We start from the raw sequence: 19616 nt of genomic DNA, 5'->3' as shown, positions 1-19616 counted from the left end.
CCTCAGTGTTTCGCTTTATGTGACACAACTGCGTAATCTAAACACTAATTAGTTCTCCTTTACTTGTTTTTTGTTCGCTTTTTTGTACATGTCCTTGGCTGTCCTTGAAAAGCTCTATAAATAAAATGTATTATTATTATTATTAAGATGAACCATGATACAGGTATCAGTTATTTATCAGCTGATTTGTACTCTTCTTCCAACAGTCATGCGCTCAGGATGATGACCAAAAGAATGAAAACCCAGATAAAAATAGAATAGAATAGAATAGAATAGAATAGAATAGAATAGCCTTTATTGTCATTGTACAGAGTACAACGAAATTGGAGTGCCACTCCCATTTCGTTGTACTCTGTACAATGACAATAAAGGCTAAAAGAGGCCTAAATGGGGTTTTGTAAATGTTTCCTTTAAAAAAATGGAGCACCTTAGTGAAACGCCATTAGTGATCTATGGGGAAAGAAAGCTAATGATGGATGATGCCTTAGCTTAGCTCCAGTTTTTCTATTAGGAGCATTATAAAATTACTGCCAGTTTTGCTGGGAAAGGAGAGGCATGGTGAGGACAAAAGTTTGAGTATAGACTATATGGATGTCACAGCTGGAGACCACAGCAGAGTACATTTTTGACCAAGAACTACATAAAACTTGGATTGATTTGATTACAGAATCCATTTCCCTCCAAGTGTAAACTGAAGAGTTGAATCAGCCCAAAGTTTAGAAATCATTCCTCAAATATCCTTGAGTTGATGTCTCTGACTTCAGCTTTTATTCTCACTGAAAATCGTTGGCAGCACAGAAACCAAAGAGTATTAATGAGCTGGATGCTTTTATCAGAAAGTGGCATAAAAACAATGCATGAATGCGTTCTTACTAGAGCAGGGCGATATGGCCAAAAATATTTATCATGATATATATTTGAAAATTTGTGATAACGATATAACCGACGATATAATTGATGCGAGACAAAATACAACTCCACAACATTACTAGCGCAAAAAGACAACCTTCCATTTATTTTCACTTAAACAAGAAGCTGGTTTTTATGTACATTAAAGCTTTATAAAAATGTAACAGTGCAAATGCAAATTCCTTGCTGAAAGTTTAACCAAAAGGCATTTCCAGTAGAAATGGGCTGACATATCCTGAGCATAACCATGTATAATATCCACTGAAGTTAAAAAGAGGTGCTTTGCAACATTAAACTGCAGTGTGCAGTACGCATTTTTCGGACCATAAGGTGCACAGGATTATAAGGCACATTAAGCGAAACAAAGCAGTCAGATAAATCAAACTTTATTAAACTCATTCTTCTTGCTTCCTCCACTTCTGTACCATTGATTCATTAATGTTGAATTCTCTGGCAGCTTCTCTATTCCCATGTTGTTGCAGTATATTAATGACTAACCTCGTATTGTGGATGGATTATCTCAGTTGTTCTCCTGACTGAAGTTTGGTCCGTTTACAGCACCCTGCCATGCGATTGCATTTGTCTCTAACCATGAAGAACCTTCACGTTAACTTTTATAAGTGGAAAAGTGTTAGTGTTCGTCCTCCAGCTTCACTGTTTATGTTATGCTAACATAGCTGTGTCGCTAGCGATCACGTAGCACATCATTATATACCAGCTAGCCCAACTTCAGTAACCCTACAAACGTCACTGCTGTTTAGTTTCCTGTCTTCATTTATGTTGGAAGTGATAGCAGAGCTGTACGTTTGATTTTTTTCAGAAATCTCTCAGTCAGAACATGCTATATCATGCTTAGGTAACTAGCGAAACTAGCGAGCTAACTTCCGCTAGCTTCCTGCTAACTTCTAACTCCGTTAAATGTAATAACTTTTGTTTTCATGGATGCCTGGAAGTTAAACTTTATAGTTACACCTGGTAAAGCAGCAATGCTGATCGTTTTATTAAAGATGAAAGAATTTAGACAGTTTTTAACTCTAAGTGATGCTGCAGTGTTGTTTGACCTGAAGCATACGGAGTTTAGGACCCAGATTACTCCCAGATTTAAGAGCATCCGACAAATACGACAATAACAACGGCCGCTTGCATGTTCTGCAAAAAAATGTGCTTTGTTGTGTATCTGACGGACAAACACCAAACCAGTTCCACATCACGGAAGTTGCACCATTTTTACAAACCAATTCTGGTTCATCTGTTTCACTCAACAATCGGCCATGTGCGTATGAAAACAAAGGCACTGCGCATGCGCGTTTTACTCCCATTCTATCGCGATATTTCATTTTCCTATCGTTGCCTAACATTATACCGGTATTACCGTGAACGGTATAATATGGCCCAGCCCTAGTTCTTACTCATTACAGAAATTAAAGGATATGGTGGTTAGCACTGTTGTCTAACACCAAGAAGGTCCTGAGTTCGATTCCACCACCTGTGTTGAGTTTGCAGGTTCTCCCCTTGTTTGTGTGGGTTCTCTCTGGGTACTCTAGATTCCCACAGTCCAAAGACATGCAGTTAGTGAGGTTAGGTCAACTGGTAATTCTAAGGGTAGGATGCGAGAAGGATTACTTTTTACTGCTATCGCTAGAGTCAACGTTATGAACATAGTGGTGGTAATGGTTAAAACACTGCTTTGAATTGGACCCATGCAGAGTGTACAGATAGCTTCTAAAGCCAGTGAACACATAATAGCTATATACTGTCACCACGGGGCAGTGTCTGAAATAAGCAGTCTTTAAGCTAAACTGAGTGCAAAAAACATTGAAATGTGTCCACTACGAGCAAAGTCTTTGCTTTTCATGCTATTTTTTTCCACTGTCACTTTCTTTCCTGTTAAGGCTCTTTTTTTTTAGCCAATAAGCATTCGACCTCTGCACAGCGTCATCCACGTTGAGCGAAGTGTCACTGGGGGGGGGGGGGTTTGGAAGACTGCATGCTAGCACATTTGCATAGGCAAACACCTTCCCAAAACAGACATAAACGCCATACTGTAACACCGGCTTACCGAGAAAATGCAGAAAATCAGAACATTAAAATTTTTTTTAAAAAGACTCAAAGGACGTACGAGACTGTAGATGGAGGCAGGAAGAGATCTTAGATGTAACAGAGGGAAGAAGAAGCTGTACTGAGTGACTCACCAGGACAGTGTGCGTGCGTGTGTGTGTGTTTGATGCTGGGCATTGGAGACAGTAGAAGCCCCCATAGTGAGTCATACAGTGTGTGGTGGTGTGTGTTTGCTTATCCTTGTAAATAGTTGTATATTTGCGACTGCATGCACACTACCCATGATACCGCATCTCCTTTAAAAGGCTTAGAAGTGTCTACAATGTATTTTCCAAGTCAAGCCTCTGGGGGATGGTTCTGTGTATGTACATGCACAAATAACTATGTTAATATTGAAGGACATGCAAATGGGGAGGGAAAAAAACACAAAGGCAGGATCTGTGGCAAACACACTCCCATCTACCTTTATCTCATATACTTACCCAGTATGGTGGCCATGTATTGGAGGATTTGTAGAACATCCTCCTCTGAACCAGAATTCTCTAGAAATGGACATTTCTCCTCTCGTCTCTCCCCTCCAACTTCCTGACACCTGTAAAGGAAACAAACCAAACACATAAGTTATGGTGGTTCATCATGAATGGTCTCTGTGATGAGAAATTACATTTGCACTATTTTGGAAGGTTTAGGAGTGTGTTTATAGGAATTTTTGACCATTCTTCCAGAAGCACATTTGTGAGGTCACACACTGATATTGGACGAGAAAGTCTGGCTCGCAGTCTCCACTCCATCAAGTTCTTCCACACCATACTCACTCATCCATGTCTTAATGGACCTTGTTTTGTGTACTGGTGTGCAGTCATGTTGGAAAAGGAAGGGGTCATCCCTGAACTGTTCCTACAAAGTTGGGAACATTAAATTGTCTGAAATATTTTGGTATTCTGAAGCAATAAGAATTCTTTTCACTGGAACTAAGGGGCCGAGCCCAACTCCTGAAAAGCAACCCCACAGCATAATCCTTCTCCAACAAACTTTACACTTGGCAGAGACACTAGCTGATTGGCTCGGGACTTTCAATGGTAATTGAGTACATATGTTTTTTAGCATTTTCTGTGACCTGATGCATACCCTGCACACGTTCATATTTGCTGATCACTTAGCAGAGCCAGCAGAAGCAGATGGACAACAGAGAGGCATGGAAAAATGCTCAAGGTCACCTCAACAATGCAAATAAGGAATGTTTTTATTTGTCTCCTTGTCAGACAGTTCAGAGGCCTTTTGCTCGCAAGCTTATTCCCTAATCTTTATGCCACAATTACATGCACTGTGATGCTCCAAAATTAGAGGCAAGATGAGTATTACTTGTGGGAATTCTGGTAATTACTTAATGAAGTACATTAATTGAAGCAAGAAAATACCGAGCGACAACAACTGAGGCCAAAGTGTGAAAAGGAGAGTGGTCAGGAAAGTTAAAGAAAATAACAGTAGAAGTCCAAGTCACAGTCCAGGGTCTGTATCAGTATGCAGTGTATGCTTCGTGAACAATGCTTACTTGTGTTACGCCCGACTGAAGCCTCTCTACTGTGTCTTACAGTTTTGACAGGGCAGGATGGCGAGAGAGCCCGAGACAAGAGGTGAAGGAGTGTGTGTCTATATATGTATGTGTGCGTGTGTTTGTCTGTCTCGCTTGTATTAGTGTGGCAGAAACAGAGGAAGAGAAGACAGCGGGGAGAACGGGAGATAGCAGAGACACGAGGAAGGTTCACAGGTTCTGAACAGGTGTGCGTATGAACATGTGTGACAGTGAGCCAAGTGAGAAAAACAAGGAAAAAAGAGAGAGAATGAGCGGCGGGGATACGGAGACAAGACAGCAGAAAGACAGCAAGTGACAGAAGAAGTTTCCACGCACCGGAGGCCAATAAAAGAAAGAGAGACTGACTGCAAGCCAGCCTTACCTGATCTCCTGTTGTCTGTAGAACTGTAGAGTCCGCTGTAGAGCTTCCTGAACAGTCTGCGTCTGCAAGCAGAAGTGAAAAATATTAGAAAAGCTTTTTTTTTTTTTCTCCTCATTTGAATTATTTTTTTATGATAAATGGCATGGCCCTTTAACTTCACACTCTAATTTACCAAACTCCAAATTTTAACCAATAAAAATTTGTTCCTGATTCATTGCTGATCTTTCAGTTGGTATTACACCTCAGCTTGAAAACATGTGTGTAGATATGGACACATTTTAACATTTTTCATTTCCTTAACCAATTCTCCAGCTGTGCCAGCTGTCAGAGGATGACATGTGCCTCAGTTTATACTTTATTTAGAATCACCAGCATGTCTTTGGTCTGTGGCCGTGTGGTTTTTCAGGGACACACGGACATTGATGCAAAAGTTTGACTAATTGTAAAATCCAATTGCATTTTGTTTTTGAAATCCATTGCTTTGATAGGATCGCACTAATTTTGCTTATTAAAAGGCACAATAAGACGGCAAGATGATAAAATAACCAGGTAGTTTAAAAATAAATAAATAATAATAATATTTCAATAAAATTCTTAGTAGAGAGCCTGTTAAAAAAAATTAACTGCTTTTTAAAATAGTCCACAGAATCAGCTAAACAGGGTTGTGATGGTAAACTGTTTCACAGCCTTGGTGCCACAGACTGAAAGGCGCTGTCCCCCTGGTCTTTAGTCGTGTACGAGGAAGAACAAATAACAGATTCCGTGAATGAAGACAGCGAGCAGCAGCATATTTTGTAAGAAACTGAGATATATGATCTGGAGCCTGACCTGTACATTAGCACAGGAATTTTAAAACAAATAGGAGTGTCATGAGCTTGCTTGCTAGAATGTGTTAACAATCTGGCCGACCTAACAAAGACCTAATGAAATCACATTTCACTGATTCTATCCATCCATCCTCTTATCAGCTTATCCAGCCAGGGTTAGGCAGGGTCGGTATCTATTCCAGCTGACACCAGGGCAAGGGTACATCCTGGACAGCTCAACAATAATTTCAGTCCTTTTTCTTCTTCTTCTTCTACTTCTTCTTCTTTTGTACAATGCATTTTCAAAACATGATCCAGTCTGATATAAAAAATCCAATCAGATTACTTGTGATCAAGTCAGCCTTGATGTGTAACTGTAGCCAAGATAGATTAATATGTAACAGTAATATGTATCATCCAAATTTCAGAAAAAAAAACCCAAAACAATATTGTTAAATAAAAATGTCAAAATGACCATAACACAATGAGATTAACTGTCCGTGTGCATGTGTGTACAGCTGCCGTGTTTTGCGTTACTGACAGCCTAAGCTTGAGAGGGCGGGTCCAATGTGATTATCTGTGGTACAGCTGAAATACAAGGCTGTAGTGACAATACTAGAACACAGTGTGCCAGCTGGAGAGGTCATTCTGAGGCCTCCACCCACTCCGGACAGTGTGTGTGTGTGTGTGTGTGTGTGTGTGTGTGTGTGTGTGTGTGTGTGTGTGTGTGTGTGTGTGTGTGTGTGTGTGTCTTGCAGACAGAGAGGGAATGACAAACATAAAGGCTAGTGAGTTGTGAACATGCAGCACAAAAAACATGAGAAATGATGAGAAGTAGTCAGGGAACCAGGCTGTGTGTGCGTCATCAGACGTTTTAAAAGGTGAACGCAGTTAGACGTCATATTGTAGCTAACCTGCATGTTAGCTGCTTAAAAAACACCTGATGACACAAACACGTTTTGTCACTTTTTAGCACCAGTTGGCCACAGATCAGCCAAACAGCATGAGCACAACTCCCAGATATAAACACACCCAATGGGCTGTACTTTTCAAAAACCAATAGTGAAGAAAAACAACATACTTTCACTGTGTATTCATACAAAGCTTCTATATACAGCATAGTTGTGTATGTATGTGTGTTTTTTGTCATGTCTTCCTCTCGTCATCGCCAACTGGTCACAGCAGACGGCTGCCCCTCCCTCAGCCAGATTCTGTTGGAGGGTCTTCCTGTTAAAAGGGAATTTTTCCTTCCCACTGTCACCAATTTCTTGCTCAAATGGTTGGGATTTACCTCACAACATAAAGCGCCTTGGACCAACAGCTCTTTTTATTTGGCGCTATATAAATAAAGTTGAACTGAATTAAATGTACGTACAGAACAGAACGAGTGTTTTCTCATGACAGCCTGACTCCTTTAAATGCATCTTTCATGAAGCTATTCACTGGCCACATTACATTATAATAATACTTACTGTAAACCTGGCCAAACACACAGGCACACACTGGTATCAGCCCTAAATGTGCAAACCTACTGTACACACTCATGATCATTAGTCTACATTGTTGCATCCCTGGCCTGTTTACTGCACACACATTAATCTCATTCAGTTACACAAAGGTGCTGAGATGGTAGGATTTGGTAAGCGTCGAGTTACCAAATCAAGATGCCCAACTTGTTGCTGTGGGTTATTTAAACTCTCAGCTGGGAGCAACAGAACGATACTGAGTGGGTGATAATGAACATGTTAAATTGCATACTATATAAAATGAATACCAATCGTTGCATTTTATCTGGATTTTAAGGCTCTCTCTGAGAACAGTTCAGCAGTTAATGTGACTATAAAGCGCGATAAGCGTAATGCAGCCAGTGTCTCAGACACGACAGTGGAGTGAATATTTGATGACATCTAGCTGCTTCCTCTACAAAGGTTGAACACACTCATTGTAAATCACTTTAGAAAACCGTGTCTGACAAACGGATGGAAAGCAAAAACAAAACAGGTTTGAAAATTGTCACTACAAAGGTCGACCTACGCTTTGCACAGAGGTTTGTTCGGATACGGTTGCGCATCTGTTTGTTTTGAAATGTCCTGTTTTCTTCTACACTTTCACATTTCAAACCAGCCTCTGGACATGAGTTGAATAAAGCAGCCAATTTTCCCAACACGGAGGTCTGCACAATGCATGGTTGACATTTGGGAGTTGTGTGTGTGTGTGTGTGTGTCAACTCGTCTGCAGGCCTCCTCCAGCATGCATTTAACCACAACACTCTTCTCTAAGACGGCTCGTGGAGATTTTTCTTGTATATTTAAGGGAAACAAAATCTCAGCTTGCAGAGGTGAGGTAAACTCTGGTCACTTGGGGACAGCTATGCAGGAATAAAAGTCAATCCAAAGGAAAGCATCCAGTGTAAGGCCTTTAATAAGTCAGTAACAACCTTCAGCCTTGATTACTCACAGGCCCATTAGCTGTTAAAATACTGTTATATGTCACAATTGCAGCTACTCAGATCCAGTTTCAGTAAAAAAAATGTATCTGAACAAACAGAGTTCATGACTTGTGCTTTTTTGTATACTTGGTACCTTTGTGTGTGTGTCTGTGTGATATCCCCTTTAGAACAGCTCCCACTCCTGTGCTATGCATGGTCATTTGGGTTGAGGAACCATGCTCTGCTTGTAGGTGGTGCTGTCAGTTAACACGTCTGCTAAACCTGTCTGCCTTAGCTGCTAGAGCTAAGGAGGAAATGTTCATCTTCTAAAAAATGTAATTTAACGGTACAAAAAACAACAGTTTTAATGAAATAACAGCTGCATCTGATGTGATTATTGATTGTTTGGATTGTGATAGACTGTGTGGAATAGGAAATTGTGCTAATATTGACATGACAGCATCATACAGGTATTGCAGGTTGCATATCCATGAGGTTCCACCACACCCCAAAAGTGCTCTGTTGGATTGAGATCTGATGGCTGTGGAGCTCATTTAAGTACACTGAAGTCACTGTGGTGTTCAAGAAACCAGTATGAGATTAAGTGCATTGTGACATGATGCTCAGCTGGTACTGTGGCAAGAAACCGAAAATTACACCACCACCAGATGCAAGACAAGATGGATTCATACTTTTATCTTGTTTGCACCAAATTCTGACCCTTCATCTTTCATCCCTATTCTAATGCTCAGATTGAACTTCAGCAGGTCGTCTTGACCGTGTCTACATGCCTAAATGCGCTGATTTACCGCCACACGATTGGCTTAGATATCTGCACAAATGAGCAGTTAACCTCTTAAGCACCCACACACCCAAAGATGGGAGCAAAAGGGAGGAGATTGCGGAGATCAGAAAACTGCTGGAGGCTTAACAGCTTAAAGCAGTGTGTCTAATAAAGTGGCCAGTAAGTTTATTTATTAAAACATGAAGATTCCTCCACCAATTTGAATTAGCAGAGTCAGTACTTCATGACTCCTCATACAATATAAATGTGGGTAAAGTCACCAGAAGGTGACAAACTCATTGTGAAGAAATCCACAGGGGAGAAGATGACAGACAGCAGCAGGAAGGTAATCCTATAATTAATTAATTATGTAACAGGTAATCGATATTTGTAAGCAGTGTAGCTTCCAGCAACACTGATCTACTCTTTAAGGATTTACACTCTAGGACGTACTCTAGAGTTTCACTTTTTTCATATCTGTGACCAACACTCAGGGCTGATCAGCATTACAGGTCACAAAGCTAATGGCCACCCTTCATGTGTGTACACAAAACTAAGCGCACAAGAAACAGGCAGAGCGTTTGACCACATGTAATTGTGGGTGAGCACGGATGTATCTGTGTGTGTTATTTCTTCTAGGTCAGTGTGAAGACAACCACAGAGAGCACGCTCTGTTCCGTCGGTCACGGTCCAGTGCAATCAGTAGTCGACACTGCTTCTGCACGCACCCATTGTGTGCTTGAGCAGAGTTTGTGTGAGAGGGAGAACAAAAAAGATAATAAACAACGTGTTGTTTGATCAGTCAGTGAGTTAATTTGCATATGTATGTCGCTACTTACGGCTCCATTTTAATCCCTCCCCATCCCTGTTTCTATCCCTCCCTACATTTCCATAGTAAAGAAACATGATAAGGAGACGTTTACGCCACGGCTTTTTGGCAGAGCTGCTCTAACACACAAATGCCCATCAGACCTTGGACATTTTCCCTTTTTCTGTGATCAAAGCACATCATAATGACCCGTAAGGATGCCAAACTGTTGCATATTATTGCAAAAAAAAAACACATACATGCATGTAGACACACACAGTTCCACAGAGTCATCCACATGTACAGTAAATGCTGGATATTACCATCATTGAGTGTTATACTAATCAGTCTTTAAGTGTTCCCTCTTCCCTATTTTTTCATAGATCTATTAAAGATCAGGGCCAGTAAGAGCTGCAGCTGAGAGTTGAAGCTGGCTCTCACTGGTCCTCTCCAATATACACCAACTTCAGTTTTTTTCAGCTATGCTATTGAATATTGTTATTTTGCGAGGTTATGCCTGGCCATTGAAAAAAAAAGAAAAGAAAAGCAGACAATCGCTGCTCTTCTGCATCGATTTCACCACAACATCTATTTCTCGCAGGAATGGGAGCACGAGAGCTGAGTGTTTGCAATTTGGAGAAACCTATTCCCGCAACCAACCGTAGCCTGATGAAAACACAGGAGTGCTCTTGCTCCGTGGAGTACACACAGATCTTGTAACCATATGAGAGCAGATTAGAAGCAAAGACTGTTATGTATTGTATACCTAATGGTCATCTATTCAGCTATTATACTTATCTCTGTCCAAGTGGAACAAGATGTTACCGCTGCGATGACGAAGCATCCCAGCGGTAACATCTGACAAAGCTTTATTCTTCATTAGTCCCCCAACAGACCACAAACAAGACAAGACTATACAGTGCCGCTGCCTTCATTTTCACCATTTCAGGCCATTTTGACTGTCAAGAAAAAAAAATCCCCATTACATCCATGTCTTTGATCCCTAAAATCTACTCAGGGATAAAAGGAACAAGGACTGTGAAGTTTAAGGTATTTTTTTAAAATAAAAACACTGAACCTAGTGCCGGTACCAAAGGGAATCAAGCATAGGCTGTATATAAACAATGGACAACGCCACTGACATTTGTGGACTTACATTTTGATGATTTGAGTTGACCTCATCACCATCACAACTCCCATGATCATCATTGGGAGACACAATAATCGATAGACAGCCACACCATGATGCGTGTATTCTGTATACCCAGGGGTAAACATACAGAATACACGCATCATTGCTATTCTGTATTTTACTGTTAAGCCCAACAACCTCAACAGCCTCCAGTTCAATCTCGGGCTCAGCCCTGACTGCTACTCTAAGCTGGTCAGTTGTAAGCAATATCAAATTTTGATTTTGACTCACATCTCAAAGCTTATCCAGTCCACATTCTTACATCTAAGATCCGCCTTCAGCTGGTCTGCTTTTCACTTCTCTTTATGCTTCTCTTCACTGGGTTCCATTAAAGCTCAGAATCTGTGTTAAAACGTTATCAATAACTATTAAAGTCCTACATGGCCATGCTCCTGCTGCTATATAGCAGACCTACTGAGCCCGGCTTCTCTGATCATTCAATCGGGACCTCTTAACTGTTACACACTCCATTTTAAAACCAGAGGCGATCGCACTTTTTAGGTTGCAACACCTAAAATTTTGGATCAGCCATCCTCAGCCCTGAATGCTGAAAACTGCTGAAAATTCATTTTTATAAATTGCCTTTTCCTTAATTTTTATATTTGGCTTTGGTTTGATTCTAATACGTGCATGGAAGTATGCATGTGGGACTAGAAGTATGACCTTATGTTTGACTGTATGCTGGGAACTGAAAACTTATCTTTAATGTGTGGTTTTATCCAAACATTGCAGCACTTTGTAATTGTGTGTTTTAAAAAGTGCTGTAAACATAAGTAATGTAGAATGAACATCACGCAGTATTCACTAAGACTTAAGTAAGTGAAGCTATAAACTCGTTAAGGAAGTGTTTACTGAGGTGCTAAATTACGACACGAGGAGTCGTCTTTAGTCTTGGACACGTTTGTTTTTGCAAAACAGACGAGTCACGGTTTGCTGGTTATTAGCAAAACAACAACAACACAAGTTTAACACAATTGTGCATTAGAGCATATCAGGACCTGGAAGTTAATTCCATATTTTACACACAGTCTATGGAGTCAATGTGGCACTCCATTTATCCATCCATCTTCTTTGGTTTATTCAAGTCACAGTCATGGGGGTGCTGGAGCCGATCCCAGCTGTCATAGGGTGAGAGGCAAAGTAGACCCTGGACATGTCTCCGGCCTGTCTCAAGTCTCAGCAACACACTTTGTGGCTCAAAGTCTTCAGCTTGTGTCTGATTTACTTCCCACTCATGTTAAACCATGGCCAAACTATCACAAACTACTCAGGTTCATAATCTTTTAGATTTTCAGCATGAAATTGCAAAGTCACAAACCAATGACCAAATACTCAGGATAGATACATATTTCACTCACAACACAGCAAGAAGACTACTCTTGCGCTGATTTTGTCGTTTTTAGAGTTGGGCAATGTCTACTGAACTCCTTCATGACAACATTTACAGTTCAATATCCTAAACAGGCATCAGGATGTAACGACAGACTACTTGCAATAAACGCACTATAGTATTTTTTAATTATTTTTATGCACCTAAACTAACAGATGTTTTTACTGAAGCACTGTGGCTAAATAAGCTTCTTTTATACTTGAGCAAATCAGGTACAAAGAGACATTCACAACAGTCATCCTATTACTCGATTTGTTGTTTTATTCCCCAGTTTATTTGTAGCATGCACATTTTTCTGGTGCTTACAAATATCTCTAGGAAATATCTTCTCTGTCCAGAAAGAAGTTCGGAATAGGCGAGTGCTTAAACCCAGTTTTAAGGCACCAAAAAGCAACATTATGGTGGCACTGATAATATGCAAATACCTTAATATCATAAGTATTGGAGATTGTGGTATAATTTATTTAAAAGCTGATGTCCTGTCCCCAACTGGTACTTTTGTTTTGCCCACATCTGTCTGTCCATCTGTTTACTTATTTTCTATTGTTGAGTAACTACAGAACAACAGATGCAATCAAATCCCAAACCGATGTACCATCGCGAGGGACAGTGCAATAGCAGATTCCCTAATAACACGCCATCCATCACAATCGCACTCAGTTCTAATAGCGGTTTTATTGTATTACAGCCTGTCACACAACTGAGACACGCAGACACAGCAGCAGGCTCATTCGCCACACTCCCAGCATCCTCGCATACACACAGACGAGCCATGGGCATCGCTCTCTCTGTCTCTCTCTAACTCACAACAACATATTTATTATATAATCAGCCAGATGATTCAGGCTATCAGAGGTGAAGGATGAAAAGAGGCTTTTTTCGTAGACAGCACAGCACACATCCTATCATGATGTAAGAAAGGGCATTGTCTGGGTTTTTGGGAGTAATACACTAATGTGGAGAGGCTTGAATGTTGTTGTTGGGTTGTTTTTGTTCCTTCTGAACTTTGGAGACATCTCTGAGCAGTGAAATAAATGCATCAGGATATTTGACCCTGCTGGTTTTAAATTACAGGTTTCATCTTCAGGAGACCTGATTTGGTCAGTAATTGACCTAATTGTATGACAAACAAGGCGTTTTTTTAATGATTTAGAAGAATACTTTATCGTTTACACAAATTCACACACACTTTAAGTCCCTGATGTGACCAATATCCTGACAGCAGGAGGCAAAATGCACCAGAATCACCGCAACTTTCTTTAGAAACATGTTAAAGACAATTGATGAGGTCACAGTGAAGCTTTTTCACACTTGTTTGAAATCCTACCGTGGGTGAGGTCAGCCGCCTCAGGCTCTCCCCCAGCGAGTCGAGGTTCACCCTTCTCCTCCTGGTGACCCTCTTGTGTGGTCCGCCGGGTGCTTGCTCCTCACCCGCCGGGAACACGGTCCTCTCGGCGGGGCTGCGGCCGTTCCAGAGCACCGCTCTGTGGGAGGAGGGGAAGGAAGAGAAGGGGCACCCTCGGATCTCCTCCGCCGGCTCCAACCCGCCGTCCCCTCCGTCTCCCCCGGGGCTTTCGAGCCCACAGTCCGAGCCCACCGAGCTGCTGAACGACTCCGAGGAGATCTTGCGCGACGACGAGGACATGGTGGTGGTTGTGCTGCTGAGAAGAAGAGGAGGAGGAGGAGGATGGTGATGATGATAACAGTGGCGGTGTTAAGGATGAGGATGATGCTACAGTCGGCTCCGTACCACGTCCACCTGTACACCGGGGAGTCATCAGATAGTGGGGGGAGGGAGGGCTGGCTGGTTGAGAGGAAAGGCTTGTGTGTATGTGTGTGATTATGCGCGCATGCTGTGTCGGTGTGCGGGTGAGATAATGTCCAGTCCTGCCCGTGTCTGTGTATGCATATGAGACGCGTCTGCCTGCGTGTGAGACGCGGGGAAAGAGAGAGAGAGGAGGGGGTGAGGTCGACTGAGAGCGAGAGCACTAACGGCACGCAAGCATTTATGAAGGGGGAGGGTATCACCTCTTTAAAACCGTCCTCCGTTACCCCCCTAAAAAACGTCCTCCTCGCCGCTCCCCCGGGTGGCCAAACACTCCAGCGGATGCTTCCGATTAAAAATGAGGAGCGGAAGAATTCATCACGCCCGGCAACAGTGTTTATTTTTAATAAAAGACGCAACTATTTTGAAGGACATGTCCCCCTAATTGCCGAAACTGCAGAGCATAACGCGCTGGTCCACCGATAATCCAAACACATGGTAATTATTCCTCTTGCACGCGGGAGAATTTAACAGCATCAGAAAAAAAATGTAACGTATCTTCCTTTTTTTTCTCCTCACGCTGCCCAGAAATCCCCAAAGTCACCGCAGATGTGAGATGCGTCTGCTTCCCTCTCTCTCCTCCTCCTCCTCCTGCTCTTAGTCCTCTGCGACAGCGGTTCTCTTGTCGGTCCTCCAGCTGCTAACCGCAGTCCGGGCATTCCTCCATCTTTTTATTTCCGCTCCTTCACGGCAGCTCCTTGGCCCTTTTTTGTTGCTTTAAGAAGTGGCCGGGGTAGAGGTGAGCTAGAAAGGTAAAAGCGCGCGCGAGAGTGAGCGCGAAAGGTGAGCCAGCAGTAGCAGCACGCGCCAGTGGTGCTTCTAATCTGCGAAGCACGCGCTGTGAAGTACGCGTCAACGCGCTACTCTGCGCTGGAAAACAAACCAGAGCCAATCGATAGACAGACGGAGTTGGGCAATGTCATAGTCTGTGTACTTTAGTTTATTTTTGTATTACATTTTTTATTTTGTATTTATTATTACTTTTATTTATTGTTTATTATTATGTCTTTCGTATTAGGAATTAGAGCCATTTTCATACATAACCCCCCCCCACACACACACACACACACACACACACACACACACACACACACACACACTCACGCAGACATTGGACAAAAGTAATTGGACAATGACAAACTGACATAACTGAAGAGCAGTTAACTAGTCAGTAGGTTGCTGGTTCGCTTCCTGACTGCTCAAGCCTTCATGGGATGTTAGATAGACGCACTGAAAGCAGTGCTTGTGTGAAGGAGTTATGTTGTATAAAGTGCTCGGGAAAAGCGTTAAATGAAAAGGCGCCAAGTGAGGGCTGTTCCCTAAAATAGCTAGCAAAAGTAGCTCATAAGATTATAAAGGGACCTGGGCTTCCATTTCAGTGAGTGTGGGAAGCACATCCCCCATGAAGGATATACTACCAATGCTGAATGCACCGGATAGTCTTCATTAAACTTTAAATGTTTATTAATACAGAATCAGTATTGATCATTTTTGATTCCAACACTGCCATTTTCACTTTCAATAAAATAGATTAAAATCACTGTGGTTGTGTGTTGTCAGATCTTAAGTAAAAAGTGACGTTACCTTGGATGAAAGCAGATGTTTTCTCCAAAAACAAAAAGCAAAAAACATGCTCTCTGAAACAGTAATTAAAGACGAATCAACTATTCATTCATTTCAAATAGGCTATTCATACATTCTCAATTGATCTGTAGTTCAAAATGTGTTGTAGACTCTACTGTGAATGTGTGTGTAATATGAACACCATGTAAAGTATTAATGACAGTCATTTTGTTTAAAATTATGTTAGTTTGTCCATTTACTTTTGAGCAACCGGAAAAGGGGGGGAATATAAAAATGGCTGTAATTAGTACACAGTGAATGCAATACTTTTACATTAAATGAATTAAAGATGGAAGTCTCCATACTGTCATTAACATGGTTTCATAATTGTGAAATCTTGGCAGACAACAGTCTGCTCCTCAATTAACTAACAGGAAATGGCACTCGAGCAGCATCTGATTGTAATCAAACAACAGCCGTGGTCAATAAGCCAGGTCCGTGGCAATGTGCCAGATATGTTCAGCTCGGGTTTACATGGACGAACATGGCTCTAAAGGGTGATAATGGAGCTCGCGGCGGTGGCACATGCTTGCTGTATCTGATCAGAGGACAGAATGACGATCAGTCTGGCGCTAACAACAGTCACGACCTTGACCTCTATTAGCAGATCATGTTCATTAATGGCCCCAATGGACCAATCAGAAAGACACTGAGTCAGACAGACATAGTGCATGTATATGCTCACACACCCTAACACAATTTCATGAAGGTGCGCGCTAATTCATTTGACTTTCTGGAGCAGCGTGACCCCAATCCACTGCATATCATTTTATTTTTTCTCTTCTCTCTAACTCACACCCACACACTTTCTCTTGTGCATAGACAACCACACACTCACACACACACGAACGCCTTCTTTTTCTTTCCTTATCTGTCTGCATCAGTCTGCCATCCATCAGTCATAATGTGGGCATTTAATAAAGCCAACACTACAATAGAATAAATGATGTTCCAAAGGAGATAAGCCTACCAGCTGAGAGACTGCCTCGAGCTGGCTGCCAGCCATCTAAAGCTAAGTACAGACAGGGCAACAGATCACTGGCTGTGCTATCGTGGAAGCAAAACAGATAGAAAGGGCAACTATTGAAATACTGTGGTAATCTCCTTCAATAGGCGCATGTAACACGGATGCCATTAGACAATAGAAATGTCATCATTGAAATAACGGATGAAGCAGTCCAACCTTGAGTGTTCTTGGCACAGCTCCTTGCTTTTCCTACAGAATTAAAAAAGGATTGATGGATGCACAGTACGTGTTCGCAATGGTGGATGGACGGGCTGACAGATGAGGTCGGGCAGGAGTCTACGTGGAGTATGATGTGATCTGTGGTGAGAGTGGGGAGCAGGGGGAAGAGAGTCTGGAGAGGTGGAGGTATGCACTGGACAGAAGAGGAATGAAAGTCAGTAGAAGTAAAACAGATTACGTCTGTGAAGGTTCTCGGTCATCCAGGTCATCGTAGTCTAAGGAGCTTGGAAAGAAAAGCGTCTGGACTTCTTTAAGTTGCTTGAAGCCGTTTCACCTCTCATCCGAGAAGCTTCTTCAGTTCTAAGGTCAAATGGTGGGGAGTCCCAGATTTAAACCCAGTGGGAGTTTCTCTCCAAAGAGGGACAAAGGACCCCCTGATGATCCTCTACCTAATCACATGAGCCAAGGTGTGAAAGCGGGTTTAGGTCACAATCAGCCAGGGTTTCGGGTGAGCTCATTGTGAAACCTGGCTCCACCTTATCATGTGATTTCCTGAGGTCAGATGGCCCAGGATGTGAGTGGGCGTTAAGGCGTCTGGGAAGGGATCTCAAAACTGGATAATAGATGGCAGACAGTTGGTGTCGTAAACCACCGCCTCTGTTCAAAGATGGTCGCTCACAGTGGACATAGATGGCTTCTTTCACTCCTCTTTCAAACCATCTGTCCTCTCTGTCCAAAATGTGAACATTGGCATCCTCGAAAGAGTGTCCTTTATCCTTAAGATGCAGATGGACTGCTGAGTCTTGTCCTGTGGAGGTGGCTCTTCTATGTTGTGCCATGCGCTTGTGAAGTGGCTGTTTGGTCTCTCCAATGTAGAGGTCTGGGCATTCCTCGCTGCACTGTACAGCATACACCACGTAACGTGCAAAAGAGGGGTGACGGCACGCAGGGTGGAGAAAAGTGAATTTATGAAAATGACTAAAAAGCATCTTGTGATGATTTTTCAGGCAACAGCCAACCCTGGAAAATAAATAGTTTTAACTCTTCATTTGGGCAAAGTTAGAAAATACATAAATCTGAGTGACAGGATCTTAAAAGATGAAAGGGAACACTTGCACCATGGCTCTTTCTACTCAGACCACACGTGTCTTCTGACCTGACCTCAATTACGATCCCTGGAAAGTTGCGCATCTGTATTTTGCATGACTGATGAAATCTATCTGCAGAACAGACAGAGGCAGAACTATAAACTGCCACAACGGCCCACTCAAAACCAGCTTTCCAGTAGTTCATTCCACAGTACTGCACACCAGCAGACTCAAAAGATAAAAACAATACCAGCCATACTGTCACACAATTTAACCAGTGCAGTACAACACACACAGAATGAGAAGTATTTAAATCCATACTTGTGAAATGGAGCAAAAACCCACATATAGACAAAGCCACACAGGAAACAGCATCACTGGAGTTTAAGCCAGTAAAAGATGAAATGCGTGTAGTTATGGAATGCACAAAGATAAGAAAGGTTCAGGCCCATGGCACACACCAGTGAGTCATGCCTTTAAGATCCTTTCGTTCTGCTGCGCGTGTGTCTGTGGCGAGCGCTGCTAAGCAGGCATGTCGGTTTCAATTTTGTGACGCAGAAGACATACACTCATGTTATTGTCTTATCTCTCTGTCAAATATCTACCTCCTGTCTATACTGAGGCAGAGTGGGTGGGGGCATAAATGAACCAAAAGCTACAGCAGATGCAACAGGATGGTGCCGGGGGTTTGCAGAATACCAGGAGTCAGGCCAGCTAAGGCAGGGATGGGAGAAGACAAATGGCTGATTTGGTCATAAATCTGCCAGAAGCCAATCTAATTGGCCATAACCGTACATCACTCCACGCCACTCTGACGCTATTAACCGTGAAACTGTGCCTCTCTGACACATGTACAATATAAAGAACCTGCTTTACTGGTCATGAGGATGTTTTTTTAAGTTCAACCAGGGTTAAAGAGTAGGGAATTGCATAAAGGAGTATGTCATAGATTTAGCCAAATTTCCACGTAAATGACCGGAATGTGACCCAACTTTTGATTTCACGTATTGAGTGATGGCTTTGTTTTTTGTTTTTTTGTCAGCTGCATCACGTTCATGGCGGCAAGTGCAGCCTATTTATGCCAAAACTGTCACTCAGATGCACATAGAAAAAGAAAAAATAATAAACAACACACAGATTATTGATCGCTCATAAAAACAACAATAATAACACATAACACTGCCTTTTCAGGGAAATGAAATTTTGTCAGTGCTCATACTACAAGTAAGGGGCAATCTCCCTGGTCTCATAACACACCTGATTTCTCTTAATAAAAGTGCCGACCAGTGCCATCTGAGGAGTATTTTAATAATGTCCCTTATTAAATAAAGAGTCCCTGTTCTGTGTACCCACAGATTAAAAATGTAAGAAAAAAAGAACAGGAGGAACTGCAGTGAGGTACCCAGTCACTCTGTTATGTTTTCTGACACAGGATCCTAATTTAGTGCTTTTCTTTAATAATCTGTGACCATATACACAAACTCTGCAAAATCAAATCTTTCTCTGTGTGATTCTTTGAAATTCAGCACAAACCAGATGTGCCGATGCTTCAAACAGTATCTCA

At 42.0% G+C, this 19616-nt stretch overlaps 1 protein-coding gene across 2 annotated transcripts in view; it reads right to left on the bottom strand.

Annotated features, from left to right (window-relative positions):
- The window catches only part of gucy1a2 (guanylate cyclase 1, soluble, alpha 2), a 56088-nt gene extending 41151 nt beyond the window's left edge, over positions 1 to 14937 (bottom strand). Inside the window, exons 1-4 of one of the 2 annotated variants that reach the window (XM_080890006.1) lie at positions 14081 to 14937; positions 13658 to 13991; positions 4923 to 4984; positions 3450 to 3559 (exon numbers count right to left, since the gene is read on the bottom strand). In XM_080890006.1, coding sequence (XP_080746132.1) covers positions 3450 to 3559; positions 4923 to 4984; positions 13658 to 13975 — 490 coding nt within the window. In that variant the 5' untranslated portion in view covers positions 13976 to 13991; positions 14081 to 14937. Of the gene's footprint in view, positions 1 to 3449; positions 3560 to 4922; positions 4985 to 13657 lie in introns of both variants that reach the window. The other variant, XM_080890005.1, reaches the window with a different exon arrangement.
- Positions 14938 to 19616: the final 4679 nt, after the last annotated feature.

The sequence above is a fragment of the Rhamphochromis sp. 'chilingali' genome (genome assembly GCF_963969265.1).
Source record: "Rhamphochromis sp. 'chilingali' genome assembly, chromosome: 8".
Taxonomy (NCBI): domain Eukaryota; kingdom Metazoa; phylum Chordata; class Actinopteri; order Cichliformes; family Cichlidae; genus Rhamphochromis; species Rhamphochromis sp. 'chilingali'.
The sequence above is the reverse complement of the archived record's forward strand: the minus strand, read 5'-3'. Positions and strand labels throughout refer to the sequence as shown.